The sequence below is a fragment of the Nerophis lumbriciformis genome, linkage group LG14 (assembly GCF_033978685.3).
Source record: "Nerophis lumbriciformis linkage group LG14, RoL_Nlum_v2.1, whole genome shotgun sequence".
Lineage (NCBI taxonomy): Eukaryota > Metazoa > Chordata > Actinopteri > Syngnathiformes > Syngnathidae > Nerophis > Nerophis lumbriciformis.
In genome coordinates, this window is record NC_084561.2 from 26,385,941 (window position 1) to 26,410,217 (window position 24,277).

Sequence of the window (24,277 nt, forward strand, 5' to 3'; positions counted from 1 at the left end):
AAATCGGTGGTGTCAGTACCAAAGATATCGTAGTATCAGTGTATCAACTTTGAGAGCAAAAACCAAAGGATTTAAATTAGTTATTGTGAACTATTGACTTTGTTTTGATTAAACATTCGTAATGTAATAAAAGAGAATAATGAACTCGGTCAAATATTGTGTTGATATTGTTAAACTGTCAATATCACTTACCATAAATACATTGAACAAGTTAAAGTTGATATACAGTATGTGATCAGTACTGATATCTGCCCATCGCACTCACGGATAATCGGCTGCATAAAACCCTGATTGGAACATTTCTGGTCTTTTCGGCCCTTTAAAAATCTTCCCAAACGCAGTTAGTTTAATGTAGAAAAGTGTGACTAAAATAATACTTTTAAAGTTATTTTAACCAACAGAACACGTCAATATTTTACAAGTGAGTGTAAGTGTGGTGGTACTGGACTAATATTCCTATGCACTAACAGTGAAATGTGTTTGGAAAGAAAAATATAGTGTGCACTTCCACGGCATTCCTCCTCTTCATGTTAGTATAAAAATAAGCATAGCTCTAAAAAGTCCCAATACTGTACAAAAACAACAGTATTGAGCTAACTCCTATTGTTGCGTTTCAGAAGTTCACCAAAAAGTGAACAAATAGGTTTGGTTCTCGAAGGTTTAATGTTACGTCTGTCTCAGACACACAGACTTCTTTAGGCATCACACAGTGAAAAAAATTCCATGTTCGCAGTTCCAAACCGTTTTGTTAAAGTAGTACAAAGTCCCCAGCAGTGGTGATTGTCCTTCTCGGGTCACGGATGAAGGGCCACTCTCTCTTTTCCGGGGTCAGACCTGCTGACAGGTCGTAATCTCTGCCATGACCTTGCACGATAGTGAACGCTGGGTATTTGTCGCTCGCTGATGGCTGCAGCACCTGAAACCACAACGCGTTTAAAAGGTGCAGAATATTGCACACTTCTGTCCTTTTGTTTTATTTTGTGTCTTTTGAGAACATTGAATCAAATGATTTTTACCATAGATGTAGAGAATGTCTCATAATTAATGGAGGAAAGGCTGTTTTGAAGTGGCTCTACAATTTAAGATACATGGCTAAATGCTGACACCTAGTGGCCATTTGTCCCAACTGAAAAGAAGAATGTGCAAATATTTATACTGTGCCCATGATTATTTTCTAAAAATCTAATTAATCACACTTTTGAATTTTGACTATTCACAATTAATTACTTGCTTGCAAAATTTATATTAACTTTTAAAAATACCCACATATTGTCAGAATGTCATACACTAACATTTTGTAAATGCTTTACTTAAGGGGTGTCATACTACTTGTATCCAATCTCTTTTATTCTTGGGAGATTTACAGCAATTTAGTAATGTGTTTTTAAAGAATCCAAATGCATTTTAGTCTATACACATCATAACAAACACAATAATACTGAAACAGATTAATCAATGTTGATAGTGGAACTCATAATGACTGATATACACAAGATTTAAAAAAAAAAAGCATTTCGATTAGATGATGAGTTATACCTTGAAATAAGGTATCCTTTAATTCATTTGATTTAACTATTAAATTAAATTAAAATAAGACTCTTTCATGCTTGTGGTGAATAATGGCTACAGTACAGATGCAATGCAAGTGTAAGCAACTGTGACAGTTTTTTTTTTTGTTAATGGCTGTGTAGGTGATGGAAATAATAAGTGATAATAGTGATGAAATAATGTTATAATGATATAATAATAATGTTATTGTGGTTGATTTTGTTTGTTGTTCTTTCATGTTTTAATCACCATTATATATTGTATTGTTTATACTTCAATTTTTATTTTTATTTAATTTATTTAATATCAAATAAAAAATAATTGATACAACATTAAAATAAATCATGAATGAAAAGGAGCAAAAAGAAGTATATATTTATAATATCGGCCCCCTATTCACACAAATACAACATTCTCTATTCAACTCAGAAGATTATTAGCTATATTTCTATTTCATAACATACAACAACAAAAATAAATAAAAACATCAGCTTACTCAAAGTTATATATTTTCATAGTCAGGATTTTTAAAGGGTTTTTTTAAATACAGAAATAGATTTACATTGTTTTGTTCCACTGTCAAGTTTCTACAATAAACTAACACCTTTATTATTAGTATTAGTATTATTATTGATATTATTGCTATTTTTTGTAGTATTGTATTGTATTTTAAGTATTTTATTTGCATGTCTTCTAAATTGCTTTGTACATTTTTATCCTAAGTGGCTTTATTTTCTTTTATTAGACTGATATTAAAATAAATGTAAAAATTTTAAATAAAATTCATTAAGGGTGTTTAACAACACATTACATAATATTGGTGCAACATATAATAATGCAATAAATATTCACCTCATTGTGTAATAATCCGCCTCATTTTGTAATAACATTATTGAAAGCATTTTTAAATATCTTATTACATATTGCACAAGTCATTGCAAAATGCGGGTGCTCTACTTTTTTACATATGCAATGTAACAATTTGATGCATTAAATACCGAATGTGATGCCTTAATTAGAAAAGTTGTCGCAGGAACAGGGAAAATGTCATCCTTTTTACAATAAATTTAAAGAATCTAATAGAATGTTTCTTTGGTCAAACCTAAATCAAATGTAAATGCGTCAAAATGTTTGACAAAATGCAGCTGATTATTACAAAATGTGGCATAATTGCATAAAGAGGTGAACATTTATTTCATTACGACATATTGCACTACTGTTACTGTACTGTGCTAAATTACAGTTATGGGTGCCATTATAGGGCTGCTTGTAATATTTTTTTTGTTTTTACAAATACAAATTATATTACAGTTTAGATGTTGCATTATGAGAGAATGTTAAAGTTAAACAGATACGCAATTTAAAGCAGTAGATAAATTATTTTCCGTCAAAATGGCAAAAATTAATGTATTTAGTAAGAAATTTTAAGTGCTTTAATGACACACATTATGTTCAGGCTTTGTGAGCCACTTTAAATAATGTGGCGGGTCACGCAAAATGATGTGGCAGACCATATGAAATCATACAATATTTTTTGATGAATAATTACATGCATTAACTTTGACAGCCCTAATTTATTTGCAACGTGATTGTGAAATAGTGATGTAGTGATTGCAATTCTTACCCGAGACAGCTCTTGGCTGATTTTCTCATAGTCTTGGACACTTCTGGAGTAAAAACCAATGGTGCAGCTTGGGTCCATTTTTGTAAACTGCATCTTCTTGGGTGAAGGACAATGATAGGACTAGACAGAAGAATACAAAGTACATCTTTCAGATATTCCTCAAGATGAAGGGTGTATAGTATACGTACTATGGAATCCTATTCATCTGCTGTCACAGCGTCGATACACTTACAGCACTGGTATGTTGTCACATTTTAGGCCACTGCATACAAACGCATAAAACAATATTGGTATATTGAGATGTGTGCTAATCTTTTATGCATTGGTTTGTTGCGAAAACCCACAAATCATTCTCACTTTTTGTACACTTGTCTTTCAAAATTTTTGAGTTTCCCCTGTATGTATGTATGCATATATATACACACATATATATATATACATACATATATATGTGTGTGTGTGTGTATATATATATGTATACAGTATACATATATATATATATATACATATATATATATATATATATATATATATATACATATACATATACATATATACAGGTAAAAGCCAGTAAATTAGAATATTTTGAAAAACTTGATTTATTTCAGTAATTGCATTCAAAAGGTGTAACTTGTACATTATATTTATTCATTGCACACAGACTGATGCATTCAAATGTTTATTTCATTTAATTTTGATGATTTGAAGTGGCAACAAATGAAAATCCAAAATTCCGTGTGTCACAAAATTAGAATATTACTTAAGGCTAATACAAAAAAGGGATTTTTAGAAATGTTGGCCAACTGAAAAGTATGAAAATGAAAAATATGAGCATGTACAATACTCAATACTTGGTTGGAGCTCCTTTTGCCTCAATTACTGCGTTAATGCGGCGTGGCATGGAGTCGATGAGTTTCTGGCACTGCTCAGGTGTTATGAGAGCCCAGGTTGCTCTGATAGTGGCCTTCAACTCTTCTGCGTTTTTGGGTCTGGCATTCTGCATCTTCCTTTTCACAATACCCCACAGATTTTCTATGGGGCTAAGGTCAGGGGAGTTGGCGGGCCAATTTAGAACAGAAATACCATGGTCCGTAAACCAGGCACGGGTAGATTTTGCGCTGTGTGCAGGCGCCAAGTCCTGTTGGAACTTGAAATCTCCATCTCCATAGAGCAGGTCAGCAGCAGGAAGCATGAAGTGCTCTAAAACTTGCTGGTAGACGGCTGCGTTGACCCTGGATCTCAGGAAACAGAGTGGACCGACACCAGCAGATGACATGGCACCCCAAACCATCACTGATGGTGGAAACTTTACACTAGACTTCAGGCAACGTGGATCCTGTGCCTCTCCTGTCTTCCTCCAGACTCTGGGACCTCGATTTCCAAAGGAAATGCAAAATTTGCATGGTTGGGTGATGGTTTGGGGTGCCATGTCATCTGCTGGTGTCGGTCCACTCTGTTTCCTGAGATCCAGGGTCAACGCAGCCGTCTACCAGCAAGTTTTAGAGCACTTCATGCTTCCTGCTGCTGACCTGCTCTATGGAGATGGAGATTTCAAGTTCCAACAGGACTTGGCGCCTGCACACAGCGCAAAATCTACCCGTGCCTGGTTTACGGACCATGGTATTTCTGTTCTAAATTGGCCCACCAACTCCCCTGACCTTAGCCCCATAGAAAATCTGTGGGGTATTGTGAAAAGGAAGATGCAGAATGCCAGACCCAAAAACGCAGAAGAGTTGAAGGCCACTATCAGAGCAACCTGGGCTCTCATAACACCTGAGCAGTGCCAGAAATTCATCGACTCCATGCCACGCCGCATTAACGCAGTAATTGAGGCAAAAGGAAATCCAACCAAGTATTGAGTATTGTACATGCTCATATTTTTCATTTTCATACTTTTCAGTTGGCCAACATTTCTAAAAATCCCTTTTTTGTATTAGCCTTAAGTAATATTCTAATTTTGTGACACACGGAATTTTGGATTTTCATCAAAATTAAATGAAATAAACATTTGAATGCATCAGTCTGTGTGCAATGAATAAATATAATGTACAAGTTACACCTTTTGAATGCAATTACTGAAATAAATCAAGTTTTTCAAAATATTCTAATTTACTGGCTTTTACCTGTGTATATATATATTAGAGATGCGCGGTTTGCGGGCACAACCGCGGAGTCGGCGGATTATCCGCGGATCGGGCGGATGGAATTTTAAAAAATTAGATTTTATCAGCGGGTCGGGTCGGGTCGGGTCGGGCGATTGAAATTAAAAAAAATTAGATTTTAAATAGATTCAGGCGGGTGGCAGTTAAACCAATTCGGAAATATATATACATAGTTAAATGTTGTTACCCACATACGAAAAACGAGCAGGCAGCTGCTGCATATGCCACAACAGAAAAAGAAAAAAAAAAGAGATGGACACTTTTACGGAGCGGAGAAGGCCCCCGACGCCTCGCCGGGGTCCGGGACCGAGGCTCCTTCCCCCGAGAGGGCCCCACCGGGAGCCGTAGCTGAGGCGATCCGCGAGAAGGGCCAAGACGCACGTCCAGGGTCACCATCGCGCCCACCGCACCGACACCCCGCCTCGTCCGCCTTCGCCGCGGCCGGCGTCACGCGCAGCAGGTAAGCAGCTTACCTGCCCGCCACCCCCGTGGCCGGGGCCCCGGGGCTCGTAACAGGGGTCACTCCGCGCGCTCCGCCCGCGCAGCTTACCTGCCCGCCACCCCTGTTGCCGGGGGCGCGTAACAGGGGTCACTCCGCGCGCAGTGCGCTCACGAAAGGGGTGGGGCTCACCCTGGTTGATATAGACAGCAGGACGGTGGCCATGGAAGTCGGAACCCGCTAAGGAGTGTGTAACAACCCACCTGCCGAATCAACTAGCCCTGAAAATGGATGGCGCTGGAGCGTCGGGCCCATATACCCGGCCGTCGCCGGCAGCGAGACGCGCTTGGAGGTGCGCTCAGCGCGGCTCCCATATGATTGCGTCTGGGTCGTGACAGCGTGGCACGCGAATGTCTGTGCTGCGTTGGATCAGTCTCCTTTCTTTAACAGGCAAAAGCTTTATAACATCACTAATGCCTTGCATCGTCTATATTAGATATATAACAACGGGCGGGTGCGGGCGGCTGGCGGGCGGATGCAGTTCTGATCAAATGTTAGATCGGGTGGATTGCGGATGGTTGACGACTTTCTGATGCGGTTGCGGATGAAATAATTGCCTATCCGCGCATCTCTAATATATATATATATATATATATATATATATATATATATATATATATATATATATATATATATATATATATATATATATATATGTGTGTGTGTGTGTGTGTGTGTGTGTATATATACATATATATTGTCCAAACTTTTGGCCTGTACTGTATATACAAACACACACAGGTACAACTCGAAATATTAGAATATCGTGCAAAGTTTTGTTTATTCCAGCAATTAGATTTACAAGGTGAAACTAATATATGATATAAGCTTATAACATGCAATGCAGGATATTTCAAGCCTTCTTTTGATAGAATGTGGATGATTATGGCTTAGTTTATGAAAACCTTGAAATTAAAAGCTCAGAAAATTTGGGTTTTTCAAAAACTGTAAACCATGGTCATCAAAATTATAATAAATAAAGGCTTGACATATCTCCATTTGCATGCATTGAGTTATATCACATATTAGTTTCACATTTGAAGTTGAATTGCTGGCATCACTGGACTTGTACATGATATTAAAATTTTTGGAGTTCTATTTGTAGTCTTCTCTATGTAAGTCTATCTAACCTATCCTATCCTATCCTATCGCGCTTTGAAGTTTGCGGCTTCACTATCGCAGATTTTTTTTAAAGCAAGTTTTGTGTATTGTTGGCCTATATTTAACAGTCTGAAGTTTAAATTGGCTGAATTAACTAAAAATATCAATACTACTTTTTTTGCTCAACTGGCCTCTCAACGAAATTGACAAGATCTTCTCGATGGGAAGCTCGGATTCGGGGGAACCTGTCTGTCTTGATGAATGTGTGTGGCTGCACAAACAATGGACTCTTGGCTCGAAGAAGTGGAGTGTCCTGTGCCTGGCGATTCTTTTAGTCGAGGACGTTGAACACATCTACCCCTTCAGATATCGATAACAGGACATCTGCTGATTGGAGTAAGTGTTGCCCTGGTGTATCGACAAATTCGGAAGATGCTGCCAGCCTTTCAAGGTGCCCTAAAGCTCCCGCATATGATTTATGGGATGGGCAAAGCTGTGGGCACCCAGACTTTTGTGTGCCGTAATATAATCATATGTGCATTGCTCAAAGTTTTTTCTGGTCTCAAACTTAACTCCACCCCATTGGAGCTTAGTTTGGGATTTGCTTTTTTTTCCTCCTCCTCCTGTCCCTATGTTAACCTTTTTCCAACTACCTTTTTACAGGGCGCCACCGTTGTGGCGAATGATCAGTCTTACTGTTCTATCTACTCTGTCTGTATGCCTGTTCTTGGACGGGTTGTACTGAAAACAAATTTTGCAGTACTTTTTTAGTGCAATGATGACAATGTTCCATTCCATTCCATTTACTACAGTAGTATTGGCCACTGAGACCATGGCTACTAAAGTCATTTCAGTATGTGTCTTATTTTCGATCGTTATGTCTGCTATATTGCGTTAAACAAGTGTAAAGGTGACTATTTGGGTGCTATTTCATAACTGTGGGACTCTCTATTTAGAAGGTGTTGAACAGGTTGTTATGCTCTAGCTGTGAAAATATTACATTCATAATTCCTACTTGGCGGAAATTAATTTGCCACGGTCAGCCCCGGAACCAATTAACAGCGATAAGGCATCACACATACCATTAAGTATGAACAAAAATGATTACGTTCACACATTAGCGACTATAGTCAGCTCCTTTGTGTAGTTTTCATTACCTGCAGAAGGAAATCGCTGGTGCTGACGTCCACAAAAGACTGACAGTAATGAGGGTCCAGGTAAATCAAGCTGTCATCTGCAAGGACAAAACACAAGACAAGTTATTCAAAAACAGTGATCATTACAAAAATGTGCCCCCTACCAATTTCTATGTAGAGTAGTTTAAAGTTATCCACATGCTCGGCTGTTGCTCGCATCAACTATGCCTCCCAGTCGGTTGCTGCTTTTTAATATCCACTGCGGGAGGATTAAATTATGTATAATCGGATGCTTTTGTACAGCACATTTTTAACACAATTTAATTTGTGCACGTGTCAGCTGGGGGAGGATCACTTTAACAAACATGCAATTATATGCAAGCATTTGCATGTGATGAATGCGGAGCTGAGCCGCGCTTTGGCAGAGGCAACGCATCGCTTGTCATTCACATATCAGCCAATGCCGTAGATCACGTTGGTCAAATGTAAATGAGCTAATATTGACTGCCAAGATGTACAACTGAAGGTTCCTCCCAGCATCTGAAGGTGATGAAGAGTGGCTCACTTTGGAGCCTGGAAGAAATTGAATGCATGCCTCTTATGGAAATCAATTACAGCCCCACAACTTGCGAGGTTTACTTGTGATAAATGGGCAAGTCTTTGATGGGTCAGAGAGAATAAAGTAAGCCCTGCTTCACTTCCTTTCATCTGCTCTGCGTTTTCCATGTGCAAAAAGAAATACATTAACTTGCTTTAAAAGAAAGGGTATTTTATGCAAATAAAACTGCTGTTCACAGTTCACACTAACCTCTCTCTCTCTCTCTTTCTCTGTTGTCTTCTATTGGGCAAAATACTCACCTTGAAATCCTACAAAGTAGCAGGCCTGCTTGGGCTTCCCTCCAATGATGCCGAGACAGTACTCCAGACTTAGCATTCTCTATGTTCAATGAAAAATAGATATTGCATTAGTTTGTTTCAGTCTTCTGCCTTATTGTCAATACAATCGTGATGTGTCATTCGCAAATAATCCGGCTCTTTGAAGTGAACAGGCTGTGGTTTTTTTCTCTTATGAAGAGCATATTTACAGAAGTGAGGGCATAGAATATAGGACATGGGTGTCCAAAATGCGGCCGGGGACCATTTGCGGCCCGCACCTAATTTTTTAACGGCCCGCAGCACAATAGTTAGCATTCTAATATTAGCATGCTAGCTTTTTTTTTTTTTTTTTTTTTTTTTTTTTTTTTTACTAATTTTGCAGGTATACAGCTTAGAGTCAAATATTTTGTTACCTGTCTAATTACCTGATAGCATGCTAATGTTGATATGCTAGCTTATTTTTAGTCATATTTTGGTACTTAATGCTAACGTCAGCAAGGTAGCTGATACACACCTTAGATCAGTCGTTCTTAACCTGGGTTCAATCGAACCCTAGGGGTTCGGTGAGTCGGCCTCAGGGGTTCGGCGGAGGTCAAAACACACCCGACTCATCGTGTAAATACCAACTTCTCCCTATCGGCGTATTACGGATACGGCAACAGCTGACTGATTTGCAGGTGTGTAATTTGTTGTCAGTTTATGCACTGTGTTGGTTTTGTTGTTTGAACAAGGTGATGTTCATGCACGGTTCATTTTGTGTACCAGGAATAAAACATGGTAACACTTTAGTATGGGGAACATATTCACCATTAATTAGTTGTTTGTTAACATGCAAATTAGTAACATATTGGCTCTTAACTAGTCATTATTAAGTATTTATTAATGCCTTTATTCGGCATGGCCTTATTACAACCCTAACCCTCTAACCCTGACCCTAACCCTAACCAAATAACTCTAAATGAAGTCTTTATTACTTAGAATATGTTCCCCTAGTGTCCAAATAACTATAAATTAAGTCTTTGTTACTTAGAATATGTTCCCCTAGTGTCCAAATAACTCAAAATTAAGTCTTTGTTACTTAGAATATGTTCTCCTAGTGTCCAAATAACTCAAAATTAAGTCTTTGTTACTTAGAATATGTTCCCCTCGTGTCCAAATAACTCTAAATTAAAGTCTTTGTTACTTAGAATATGTTCCTCTAGTGTCCAAATAACTCTAAATTAAGTCTTTGTTACTTAGAATATGTTCCCCTAGTGTCCAAATAACTCTAAATTAAGTCTTTGTTACTTAGCATATGTTCCCCTAGTGTCCTAATAACTCTAAACTAAGTCTTTGTTACTTAGAATATGTTCCCCATACTAAAGTGTTACCAAAAACATATAACTTCTTGAATTAAAAAAAAAAAAACATTTTATTTTTCGCTAAAGAAGGGTTCGGTGAATGCGCATATGCAACTGGTGGGGTTCGGTACCTCCAACAAGGTTAAGAACCACTGCCTTAGAGTAATATATTTTGGTACTTGACGCATGTTACAGTTAGCGTTTTAGCATGCTAAAATTAGCTTGTTAGATTTTTTTAAGGTTATTTAGCAGGTATACACCTCAGTGGCATATATTTTGGCATTTCACTAATGCTAACTTTAACCATGTTTTTGTTAACATGTTAACATAGAGCTGTTAGCATGCTAGCTTTTTTTAGCTCAATTATTTTGTTACTTGAAGCTATCTGACCAGTGTGCTAACTGTTAGCAATTCAGTTCAGCTTTGGCTTTTCAGCATTCATAGGAAATGTCTACCGAAATTGCATTTTCTAGTTATTTGACGAAAATCGATATATTGTACTGGATTTAAAGGTGAAAACTACCAAAATGGCCACCACATCTTTCGATTTGATAGTCTGTGGCCCTCGGTGAAAAAAGTTTGGGCACCCATGACGTAGGACGATGAACAATGGTGTACAAAAGGCACACAGGGTTGTGCGCGTTGTCAGCAGATAAATACTGTAAATAAATGAAAAGTTGGATGTATCCATCCGTTCATTTTCTACTGCTTGTCCCTCTCAGACTGACAAAAACTATTAGACACAAAAAACCAGAGCTAGCCATAAAAACAATCATCATGCTTGTTATTATAGTTTTTCAATTTTTTTAATATTAGGGCTGTCAAATATAACGGGTTGTTTGCATATTTTAATGTATATATTAAGTTGTGTATTGTTTAGTTTTTTCACAAAACACACAACCAGATTGGACCTTTTTGTCTGCATTAAGATAGGTCTTGTTTGTTTTATAGTTTGTTTTTTGTAGCAATTTGTTCCATTTTGACCACACACATAAACAAGAACAAACAACTGATATATTTATGATTTTACATAAAAAATAATTTTACACTTATTTTGATAATAAACAAATTCAAGCAACAAAAGCAATCTCAGGAGTCTTGGGAGCCGAAAGAACCATCTCTTTTTAAAGAGCTGAAATTCCCATCACTTAAAACCAACAAGTATTTTGATTTCATTCGTCCACACAGTGGTCTCTACACACTTTTATCATTGCATTTACCAGCTACACTCAAATATGAAAAGCATATTGTTTGTATGCATTTCTCACCTTCGCAAAGTTAAAGTAGTCAGGGTTGGTTTTCTCTCCTCCCAGTCGCACAGGGATGAGAATAATAACAGCTTGACTGTCTGGCAAGGTGAATGCAGACGCTGATTGGTTGTTTTGTGGAGGGGGCGGGGCATGTGACGCATCAGCAGACGGGTGCCCTGCTCTGGGTGCCTTGTGGCTATCGACCACATCAGCGCTGTACACTGGGGAAGATCAATAGTAGTAGCATGTTATAATTTGAGGTGTCATTTGTTCTCACCTTACTTGTTGCTTCACAAAATATATGTATAATGAAGTACAGTTACCAACAAATACAATAATAAATATACAGTATTGTTAAAATGTTGGCTTCCTAAAAAGCCATGCATTGATTTCAATATGTTTTATCTAAAAGTTTGTTTTTGTTTTAAAAGGCATATTACCGGTACATTGGGGGGGACAAGGACCAATTAAAATGTATCTAAATTAATTTCAATTGGCGACGTTGATTTGATTATATATTTTTAACAGTTAGATCACATTGACGTCACATTGTGCCAGACGTACTTATGTGGGCTCTACTACAGTGGAACCTCAACTTAAAGAAATAAATTAATAAAAACATGACCAAGCGGAAACAATTTGAACGTCGTGCTGCTAGCCTGCACCATATTAAAACAGAATGAGTAACGCCAGCCAAGAATATTATAATAATACGGCGAACATTTATGCATGAAAACATAGAAATTCTGTCGATGGTGTGTTTGCCAGAGAAACAGCTAGAAGGAGATACTGAAGAAGTCTACTTTCCGAGGTAAATTCTGTACATTATTATTACATTACTTCATAAACAACTGTAGTAGTACATTCTATTGTATTGTTTTTATACAATATTAATTTATTTAGAAATGTTTTTTTGTTATTTTAAAAGGCATGACACTTTTTTGGGGGCGGGGCGAGTACCAATTAAATTGATTTAAATCAATTTCAATTGGCGGAGTTAAGAGCTGCGTCACAGAACCATCTAAGCTTATAAGTTGAGGTATTACTGTTTTTAGCGTTTTGTTGTTTACAGTAAATAGTAAACCTACACTGCTGTGCAAACAGTACGCTGACTCCTCCAAAGATATTCTTCATCTCAGTATGTTAATAATGACTGATTTAATTAATTACATATTACAAAACTGTTGTATATACTAATTCACAGATCTATATCTATTATAAAAAGGTCAGTAAATGATGTATATATTTGTAAACGCTCTGAAGTGGGAAAGGGGTAGGATTAAATAAGCTTTGCTTCTTTCTACTCCTTTTCGGACATGATGTAAAGTGAATGATATGAAATTGTGTGATGTATTATGTTGTAAGTGTGTTCATGTTCGAAATAAACTAAAGAAAGAAAGAAAGAAAGAAAGTTGAATTTCTATAGTATCGTCCCTTGAGAAGATACTGTACTCAGTACTTAACTTGTTTCTCTAATGTGAAGGATGTACTCACTTCTGTTGGTATTGTATTCTGTGAGACTATTTGGGTAGTTAACAGTTTTAGTTATGATGTGTTTTTTTGGAAAACAGACACAATGAGACTTTAACTACACTCAGCAGCTTTACAGCATCTCTGAAGGTAATGAGATATGGTGTAGAAAGTATAAACTCGCAGCAATTTCAGCATTTTGTAGTATCAATAGGTCATTTTCTATGGAGGTTAATGTGTGTCTTTATTACTAAAACCTTTTATTAGGGCTGTCAAAGTTAACGCGATAATAACGCGTTGACTATAAATTTCAATAACGGCACTAATTTTTTTAACGGCCAATTAATACGAACACTTCCTTTTTGACCCTCGAGCCGTGTCGTAGCGGGGGTAACTTGGCTGCAGTTCACTTGCCACTGATAAGCCACAAGCAAGCAGAAATGGACAAAGGAAAGTCTACCTTATGGAAATATCAGGTTCAAAGCCATGGCAAGTTGTTCTCCTGACAAGAAAGGACTATTTTTCGCCGTGAGAAGAGGCAACATCCCTGCAGCAAACACCCGGTGCGCGCGTCAAAAGAGGTGGGTGGTGCTTCACTTCCGTGTTTAGATTACGGTTAAGGTGCAGTGATAACATAACATTTAGATTGTTACTGTGACTGCTTTGATAAGTAAGATGACATAAAAGCTCCTGGCTGGCTGAAATAGTGTGTAAATTATTTTATTGCTCACACTTTTTTATTCAATAAAATTGTGAGCCTAATTTGATGTTAAAAAAATTAAGTTCAGAAAATTCAAACACAAAAAAAGCTTTGGTAAAAATGACACAAATGAACTTCCATAACTTCCATACCTGTACAATCCTGGGAGACATAAGCAGATACACCCGCCAGGGCGGGGTCCATTGCTTCCTCTATGGCTTTCCTGAAAGAGTGGGGGGAGACAGACAGATTGAGAATGCCCAAAGTTTACACGTGAAACGTAACAGTTAGCTGTTAACTTCGCAGTTGGTCTTCAGGGTAGATATGTACATGTGCTGCTAGTATATTATTTATTCAACATTGTGCAGCTAAACCTACATCCCTTTAAAGCGTGCATAAAAATTGTGAGATATATATATATATATATATATATATATATATATATATATATATATATATATATATATCCATCCATCCATTTTCTACCGCTTATTCCCTTTGGGGTCGCGGGGGGCGCTGGAGCCTATCTCAGCTACAATCGGGCGGAAGGCGGGGTACACCCTGGACAAGTCGCCACCTCATCGCAGGGCCAACACAGATAGACAGACAACATTCACACTCATATATATATATATATATATATCCATCCATTTTCTACCGCTTGTCCATACACATACATATATACACATTACACATATACGTATATATACATATATGTGTATATATACATATATATATACATACACATATGTACATACATATATACATACATACATACATACATACATACATATACATATATATATATATATATATATATATATATATATATATATATATATATATGTATATACACACACACATATACATATTTATATTTACATATTATATTAAATTCACTTACACTTAGACTTAGACAAACTTTAATGATCCACAAGGGAAATTGTTCAACTTTAAGGACTTACTTGAGAATGTGTGCTACCACAGCAGGTCCATACCAGTCCCCTGCCTGCTTCCCCATTGTTAGGCCTAAGTGCACCAGTCTGTGCAGGCCCAGTTGGGCAGATGGGTTGTCTCCAAACCATGAAACCAGTGTCCTGTGATACATTTCTTTTAAATGGGCATCTGCTTCCTCTGCAGACCGTGCAGCCTGAGCCTGAGGTACGGCCGGTGAGCCAGGATTAGAGGATGGCTTGCTCTGGGTGCCATGCAGGGAGGCTTCTAGGGACGCTACCATGCGCTTTGCAGCAGTAGTGGTCCACGTCTCCGTGTCTAAAGGCTGAAGCTGCAGTGCTTCTGACCAGGTCCATTCTGGAAAGATATAATTAAATAAGTTATATCATACTGTATGTAAAAAAAATCTCTGTCCGACTTTTCGAAGAAGGAAAAAGTGTGACTACTGTGTCATATTGTCAATATTAATGGTTACATTAGTATGTTTGTAGGGAGTTATGGATTTTTTAAATAGTAAATCACATAGCCTGAAAGGAAAATACATAAATCCATAAATAAAACCCAGGGTGTTCTTTGCTTCTTGTTTACTATATAGGTATTAATTATGGCAGGGGTGTCAAACTTGCTCTCATTGAGGGCCAGTTATGGGTGCACTCTTCGGGCCGCTTGTAACAGCGAATAATGAATATAAATATAAAAATATTATAATAATAAACAAAAGCATTCATCTCATTAAATTATGACACAATTGCCTATGCATTTGATTATTATATATATATATTTTTACCTACACAAAAAACATGTGTAGATTCTGTGGTAAAAACTGGCAGCTGAATTGCCAGAATTTTACAGTAAAATGTATTTGTTCTTACAGCATATTACTGGACATAGTATATCCGTACCACTGTTTTTACGGTGAAATTCTGGCGATTGAGCTGCTATTTTTTTTTTTTACTATAAAATCTATTTGTCCATTTTCTACAGTGTACAATTGGATGCATAATTTGCTTTAAAATCATAGGCAGATAATTGAATAATGATTTCAAACAAACAAAAATGTGTGGAATGTATGAAAATATAATATTTGTTGCAATATTGGATAATATCAAAGTCTAAAATATATGCAACTGCACTTAGTACATGTATTTCTGTCAAAATGGAGATGGAAAGATAAAATACTTTATTGATGTTTATTAATTCCCGGCTTTAGGGGACCATATAAAATGATGTGGAGGGCCAGATCTGGCCCCCTGGCCTTGAGTTTGACACCCAAGAATTATGGGAAGCAATGATAGGTAATAATTTGACCAAGTCTTTGAGAGCGCTTTCTGGGCCTGATCTTTCAATCCCCCCACCCTCCACAAGCTTTAAAGAGACAGAATCTTGAGCACTTCAGAGAACCAAAAAGGTGTAATTTTATCAAATTACAAATATTAACGACACAGTATTCCCCTTTAATTGCACCTTCTCCTTTCAAACAGGGAGGGAGCTAAAAATGAAGGGAAGGGAAGTGTCTCTGGCTATAAAAAACAAGGACTAAGTCAAATCGAAAGCATTAACAATATGACCTTGATTCAAAGAGAATCCAAGTGAAATTGATCAATAAATATCCTTAACCGGCAATTACTCATTTTATTGAGAAATATTTCATTAATGGCATACTTTACAATAGACAGAAAGGCATGTTTTAAATATTGTTTTCAAAATGATCACATTAAAATGGCATGCCATCCGATTATGGGGACGCATAAAACCGAGGACGCGTCAGAAGGCCAGAGGAAAGCAGCAGATTTTAGTGGGAAACTTTCTGTTTCTGGGTGAAAATACCTAAAAAATAAAGTTAAATACTCTCTCTGTCCATCTAATCATTTTCAATAGCTGATTTATGTATAAGAGGGTGAGTACACCGTGGACTGACCGCCTCTTAATCGCAGCTTTGACACACTTTAATGTTCAAGTGTTGGCATTTGGTGTCTTCAATTATGTAATTATAATTTCAACCAGTGCTACAAGACAACCCAAAATACAATAAATGGGACAGACGACGACTGACCACCTTTAGTGTTATCAACAGTGTTGGTTTAGTTACTGAAAACCAGTAACTAGTTACAGTTACTAGTTACTTTATTTCAAAAGTAACTCAGTTACTAACTCAGTTACTTAAACCAAAAAGTAATGCGTTACTGTGAAAAGTAACTATTTAGTTACTTATATATTTTATTTTTTATTTTTTTAAGGCCCCATTTAATGCCCTTTTAGCCTTCATTTTAGTACTGTTATTGCACTGGAGAATAATACAATCTGTTGATCAACTTGACATGCATTTGCATCACTGAACTCTGCTAAGCAATGTGCTCTACATACAACACACAAAGACAAAGATATGTTTTAAAGGGCCAATTTGTTTCAGACCAGAACAAATTGACAAAACTATTTTAAATAGCTGCAACTTAACATACATAAGTAACAAACAGCATAATAACAATAGCTGTAAAACAAGAAAGGCACACACTACATACATAAAGCCTAACCAGGCGTTTTCTCAAGGAATTCTGAAATCAAATCATGTCTGAAGCCCAGAACACTCTACACATTTCCCCACTTAGTTTAGAGAAAAGGAAATATTAGCCTGGCCCACTAGTATCCCTGTTTAGGTTTGTGAACTTTATAGTCTAAACATTTAGAGTGATGTGATAATCAAACACTCTAAAAGCTTAAAATGAAAGAGTATATAAGAGAATTGACAGAGTGTGTGTACCTTCAGTGTGCAGTGCCTCATTAAAATCCAGCCGCTGTTGGAGGTGGAGGTGAAGTGTGTGTCTCTTTACTAGCTTCGTCGAAGCATGTTGTTTTTGTCGCTGTTTCAGCATATTTGAAACTTACATTCAGCTAAAATGTTCTTTTCTTTGTGGTCGATAAAAGAAACGTACTGAAAATATCTCCATTTTAAGAAACTCGGCTTCGGGGTTCGCCATGACGTCTTGATAGTAGACACAGACACGCCCCCTCCCACACACACACACTCACACACACACACACACACACGTACACACAGACAGCGCGCGGCGCGCCTCTTTTTTGTCGCCTCTTCAGCATCGCTGCAACACTCAGATCTTCTCAGTTTCTAGCCGATACTACATAAAAAATAACGCAAAATAACGCAGTAACGCATCATGTAGTAACGGTAACGGAGTTACTGAATATAAAAAATAACGCGTTAGATTACTAGTTACCGCCGATAGTAACGGTGTTACAGTAACGCGTTACTTTGTAACGCGTTAGTCCCAACACTGGTTATCAATACCAAAAAAATATTCGTAGTTAATAACAGACCTGTTTTTACAGTAAAGTCTCCCTTTTTTCTCATGTTTACTGATAATGCAAAGGTAAAAAAAAATACTTTATATACTGTGCTGAAATTTTAACCGCTGTCAAAACGCTGGGACACTTTGCTTAATAAAAATTTGTTTTGCAGTTCATTTTATTGGGATTTTAAGGACTTTACTTTCGGGCTGAAACGATTAATTGATGAAATCTAGAGGTGCACCGAAATTTTAATTCTTGGCCAAAAATGAGAAAACCAATGATGAAAACTGAAACACAGAAATAAATTATTTTGCCAATTCTGATTACAATTGCTGCATTTATGGCTATGACTGTGCAATAACCCCACTAAAATCAAGGCTCTGTAACTGCACAAATGAATATTTATTCTTCAAAGAATAAAACAATCATAAAGGTTTGAATATATTGTACTAATAATAATATTTACCACGTTGACACTTTGGCCGTGACTCCTTCCCATTGGAGTTTCCCAAAAAGCTCAAATACTAAACTTGGTATTTCAATAATATAAAATAAAAAATAATATAAGATTTATTTATATATTTTATAATAATAATGACAAAATAATAGTGGAAAAGCCAAATACTGAATGCACGCTCCCAATATTTTTTATACCTTTTAAATCCTGGCACCAATTTGGTGGAATGGCCCTTAAATCCTTAAATCTCTATAGCAGGGGTGTCCAATCAATCAATTTCAATCAAACTTGGATTTAATTTGATACATGTTTGTACTAAAACAAATTCATGGGGAAGAAATTGTTCAATAACTTGTTATTTAAGTGCAAAATAAAAAAATTACATAATTAAAACAAAAACTTGCAAAACTTCCTGACACCAGGATTGGGACCCAGTACAGCTGTTTAAAAGTTGAGCACTAACAATGTGTGCCACATTATATATATATATATATATATATATATATATATATATATATATATATATATATATATATATATATATATATAATTACAATGAATAAAAAAAGTTAAAAATATGTGCGGGACAAGCGGTAAAAGATGGATGGATGGATATGTGTTCTAGTCTTTCATAGGGATTGTGAATTAAAGGCAGAATTCCAAAAATGTGCAGTTCCCCTTTAAGCTTTGCATACTACAAGTCCTTGCAGTGCCCGGTCAGGTCATGGATTCACATGAGCAAAGTGTGATAAAAACACTCACCTCTGCCCAAAAAGTGCAGAATTAGCGCTTGGGCCAGCATCATCTGTCCAGCCCGCAGCATGCAGCCCCAACCACAGTCAGACGTCAGTGCAGAGCCAGACAGAGGGGGAAACTCTTCCCGATATGTTAGCCACACACGAGATCCAAAATCCTTTCGGAAATCCTCAACATTTCCCATGACAAAGTCTTCATTGGATGCTTCCAAACAGCCTTCTGACACGTCGTCATCGTCTGGGGAAAATGAAACCGATTCATTCTGAAAGCCAAATCGTTTTTGTCTTAGGGTTCTAATCTTAGATGTGAAAAAGATCCCATAGAAGTTGGTGAATTAAAAAAAAAAAAAACATTAATCAAACTAACAAAAGAAAAAATGAGAATGGTAAAGTAATGGGGAAGTTGCTGAAAAGAACAACATTTTTAAAATGCACTGCATACCTTCTACCTTAAAGTGGTAACATTTTCCCAGAAGAAAAACAGGAGAATTTCTGCTGAATGAGGTCTTTGACTTCAGAGCCCAACCTAAAAAAATAAAAATATGTTTTAATTTTTTGGTTTATAGTTAAAGACAACAGGTTGAATGGATCTAAATATATAGAGGTGTCCTGATACAACAGTTTCACTTTCTACAGTACCAATATTGAAGCCTAGAGTGTTGGCCAATACCAATATTGATCTGATACGATATCAGCACAAATAATACATACTGTATTGTTTTGTAGAGTGGAATGTTCAAAAAGGTTTGATCGAGTCAAATTACTCTGAGAAAAATGGCAGATATGAAAAACACTAACCTATTCATTACTAACCGTCTAGAATGGACTTATGCCGTCTTTAGATTTGACGCTTAACTTTAAGTGGAGTGATATTTGTTATTTTAGCAACCCCTAGTGGTCACAATAATTTATTAGGTTGAAATCATGACGCAGTAAATGGAATGATGCGGACTCGTGTCTTACGGGATACTTCCTAATATGCTTCTGTCTTGGAGACTTTGTATCTGTAAGTAATACACAACTATAATTATTTGATACTTGTTTATATTGGAAAAAGCTGTGTTTGAGACGGCAATATTGTTCAGTTTAGGACACTTATTACATATTTCTAGCTTGTGCGCTATTGTGTGCTTCGCTGTTGTGTAGATGCGATCTCTGATGAAGCCTATAACCTAACAAGTTTACCTTTTGTAAATGACTATTAAAATACAAGAAAAGACCAACTTTGTGTTCTTATTGGTGGACATGTATATGTTAACTGGCTGTCCAGCTTAGCACAAGTAAACATGCAACATGACTGCTTCTATCAGAGCTTCTTATATCAGAGCTTTTAGATGCAAGCAAACACTCATTTTGTTACAGATCGAACCAATATTCAATATCAAAAATTGGATTGGACACCCCAATAAATGTATATATCAAGCTGAAAAGCCACACCTACAGTACAACAGTCATCATCCTGTACTGTGGCTCAGACTTGAAATAGACCTAACTACAAAACAGTTCCTTGTTTCTGCTTGCGGTTCTATAAACTGCGCTGTAAAACCATTTGACGTTTTAAAAACAGACGGTAACACAACAGACGGCTTGTCAGTGAGTGAGGAAAACATCACACATAAGTCAGTGTGAGCCATTTCTCAGTGACTCAAGCACAGTATGTTGTACTATAACAGCAGTATCAAAAACTATCATAAAGCAATAATAATAATAGTTTTGTACTGACACTGATGAATCAATATTGAATGAATTCAATTCAAAATAATATTTCAGATCAAGACTCAGGAGGATCATTTTCTGATTAGAGCACAAACCAGCAGTTTACAATATCGAACTATTTAACTTTTTAAACATGTTATGACATACTGAGTTTTGAGTTTGTATTATTAGGTATAACCAGCTATAATCATAAAACATATTAAGAAATTAAACACAAAATACCGATAAAGATTTTATACATAATTCACTCTGTGTGGAGTGAATCTATAAAGAACTGACTCTCAAACTGTGGTATGTGTACCACTAGTGGTACTTTAACTTACATGTGCAATCATTTTATTTGATTCAATATTTAAGTACACTATTGTATTTTACTATATTCTAACACTGTGTTACTGTTCAAACTGTGTGTAATGTTACAGTGGCCAAAATATTAAATATACTAGTTAAATAAAACTTCTGCCTTGTTTATAATAAAAACTTAGGCCTACTACAAAAACAAGAAAGTTTGATCATATTACGCCTATACTGGTTCACCTGCACTGGCTTCCTGTGCACTTAAGATGTGACTTTAAGGTTTTACTACTTTCGTATAAAATACTAAACGGTCTAGCTCCATCCTATCTTGCTGATTGTATTGTACCATATGTCTCGGCAAGAAATCTGCGTTCTAAGAACTCCGGCTTATTAGTGATTTCCAAAGCCCAAAATAGAGCGTTTTCTATTCGGGCTCCAGTACTCTGGAATGCCCTCCTGGTAACAGTTAGAGATGCTACCTCGGTAGAAGCATTTAAGTCCCATCTTAAAACTCATTTGTATACGCAAGCCTTTAAATAGACCCCCCTTTTAGACCAGACCCTTTTCTGCTCTGCCCCCATCTCCTGCGTGAAGGGATTATTAGGTGCCCACAGATGAGGCGCTAGCTGTTCAAAGTCAGGACCCGGGGTGGACCACTCATCTGTGCATCAGTTGGGGACGTCTCTGACCTGTCTCCACTCAAGATGATCCCCTGCTGAAAGGGGGGGGGGGGTTTCCCACATCTGCGGTCCCCTCCAAGGTTTCCCATTGTATCCCATTGGGTTGAGTTTTTTCTTGCCCTGATGTGGGATCTGAGCTGAGGATGTCGTTGTGGCTTGTGCAGCCCTTTGAGACACTTGTGATTAAGGGGACGGCGTGGCGCAGTTGGGAGAGTGGCCGTGCCAGCAACCTGAGGGTTCCTGGTTCAATCCCCACCTTCTACCAACCTTGTCACATCCGTTGTGTCCTTGAGCAAGACACTTCACCCTTGCTCCTGATGGGTCGTGGTTAGGGCCTTGCATGGCAGCTCCCGCCATCAGTGTGTGAATGTGTGTGTGAATGGGTGAATGTGGAAATAGTGTCAAAGCGCTTTGAGTACCTTAAAGGTAGAAAAGCGCTATACAATGTATACATGTACCATTTATCTAAATAAACTATGATTGATTGATACTACGCTACTGTATTTTAATGTGGGTCATTATGGTGGTACTTTGAGAGCCAAGTGTTTTTTGATGTGGTACTTGGTAAAACTAAATTTAGAACCACTGCTATAGATATGGAAAACCACTTTATACATTTAATTACTGAACCTGTATGTACAGTAGTACAGTGGTTCTCAAATGGGGGTACGCGTACCCCTGGGGGTACTTCAAGGTATGCCAAGGGGTACGTGAGATTTTTTTAAATGTCTGTCAAAAAGAACTGTGAAAAGAAATGCAACAATGCAATATTCAGTGTTGACAGGTAGATTTTTTGTGGACATGTTCCATAAATATTGATGTTGAAGATTTCTTTTTTTGTGAAGAAATGTTTAGAATTAAGTTCATGAATCCAGATGGATCTCTATTACAATCCCCAAAGAGGGCACTTTAAGTTGATGATTACTTATATGTGTAGAAATCTTTATTTATAATTGAATCACTTGTTTATTTTTCAACAAGTTTTTAGTTAATTTTATATATATTTTTTTCCAAATAGTTCAAGAAAGACCACAACAAATTATACAATTTAATAAATCAGAAACTGATGACATAGTGCTGTATTTTACATCTTTATCTCTTTTTTTTTCTCAACCAAAAATGCTTTGCTCTGATTAGGGGGTACTTGAATTAAAAAAATGTTCACAGGGGGTACATCACTGAAAAAAGGCTGAGATCCACTGCAGTAGTATGTACATTCAGTGTCAGTAGCACAATTTTACAGTACATATTTCATTCAGCTTTTTTTTATTGGCCCTTGGCACCTCATAAAAATTAAATGAGTTCTTCATCCGATTAGTGCTATGATTAATGAGTCGTATGATTATTAGAGTCACATTATTTGTCAACTATAACACAAAGCTAGGATAGGATATATTGAGCTACGTCTGTTTACATTAGTTTTAGCATCTTGACTGCAAAAACGCATCCAAATTTAAGTTGTTGCTGTACAAAAGTTTGGGCACCCCTGAATAATACGGTGAGTGTGTGTGTGTGTTCAAGCTTACTTACTGTATTTCACATTGTGCCACACAGACAAGAACTTTGTCTTCATTTTTTCCACCTCGTCGCTCCCTTGGTTCTCCATTTGGACCCAGGAGGGGTGATACCCATTCCAGCACTACAGCGAAATGCCGCTACAACTGTGTACATGCATGTAACAGTCAGCTGCAAGCAACCGACTGTTTAATCGTGTGAAAATTACATAGAAAATGTTATTACCTTAAAATTATGTAACGGTGGACTTTCAATGGAAATCACTTCAAGATAATGTCACATTCCGACGACCAAAATAATGTAATCCTTTCTACGTCTCCCACACCGTGCAGTGGAACATAACGCTGAACTTCGACTAGCAAAACTGCAATGTTTACATTTTGAGGAAGCAGGTCATCAGATCTCGCGATATTTCCGCCAAACAAAAGGGAGACGGAAGTCTGTGGGGGCTTGATTCGACGTACGGGTTTTACTCCAATGGGCGGTGCTTAAACCTTCTGAAACCCAATCAAACACATCTCAAGTGTTTTTGTTATTAATGTAACCCTATTATTTTGTATCTCATTAATCTCAAAGGCTGTGGGTTAAACGCAGGTTACAGTTGAGTTGTCTAGAGAATATTAGTTTGTTGCCTTCCTTGCTAAAACCACCACAACGGCAGGACACGCTAGACCAGGGGTGTCAAACTCATTTTACATCGGGGGCCACACGCAGGAAAATCTACTCCCAAGTGGGCCGGACTGGTAAAATCACGGCATGATAACTTAAAATTATAGACAACTTCAGATCTTTGTTTACAAATAGAACAAGCACATTCTGAAAATGTACAAATCATAATGTTGTTGGGTTTGTTTTTTTACACTTACATGTTGGGGTTAATAGTATTCTACC

The 24,277-nt window shown here is 37.0% G+C and overlaps 1 protein-coding gene across 1 annotated transcript; it reads right to left on the reverse strand.

The window, feature by feature from the left end:
• Window positions 1–644: 644 nt before the first annotated feature.
• On the reverse strand, window positions 645–23,770 carry atg4c (autophagy related 4C, cysteine peptidase). The gene is made up of 11 exons (XM_061975722.2): window positions 23,612–23,770; window positions 23,402–23,532; window positions 19,621–19,704; window positions 19,186–19,416; window positions 14,672–15,017; window positions 13,859–13,929; window positions 11,555–11,757; window positions 8,929–9,007; window positions 8,092–8,168; window positions 3,173–3,292; window positions 645–916 (listed from the first exon to the last, which is right to left on the reverse strand). Exons 2-11 carry the CDS (start codon window positions 23,475–23,477, stop codon window positions 749–751), a joined length of 1,455 nt encoding a protein of 484 aa, XP_061831706.2. The 5' UTR covers window positions 23,478–23,532; window positions 23,612–23,770; the 3' UTR covers window positions 645–748.
• Between the last annotated feature and the right edge of the window lie 507 nt (window positions 23,771–24,277).

What these genes read in the sequence shown, in the direction of transcription:
- atg4c (XM_061975722.2), bottom strand. Translation starts at nt 23,477, where the DNA reads ATGGAGAACCAAGGGAGCGACGAGGTGGAAAAAATGAAGACAAAGTTC. An exon ending in TTACCACTTTAAGGTAGAAG is followed by an intron (nt 19,417 to 19,620) that starts GTATGCAGTGCA and finishes CATTTTCCCCAG; the next exon opens with ACGATGACGACGTGTCAGAA. An exon ending in TCTGCACTTTTTGGGCAGAG is followed by an intron (nt 15,018 to 19,185) that starts GTGAGTGTTTTT and finishes ATATCTTTCCAG; the next exon opens with AATGGACCTGGTCAGAAGCA.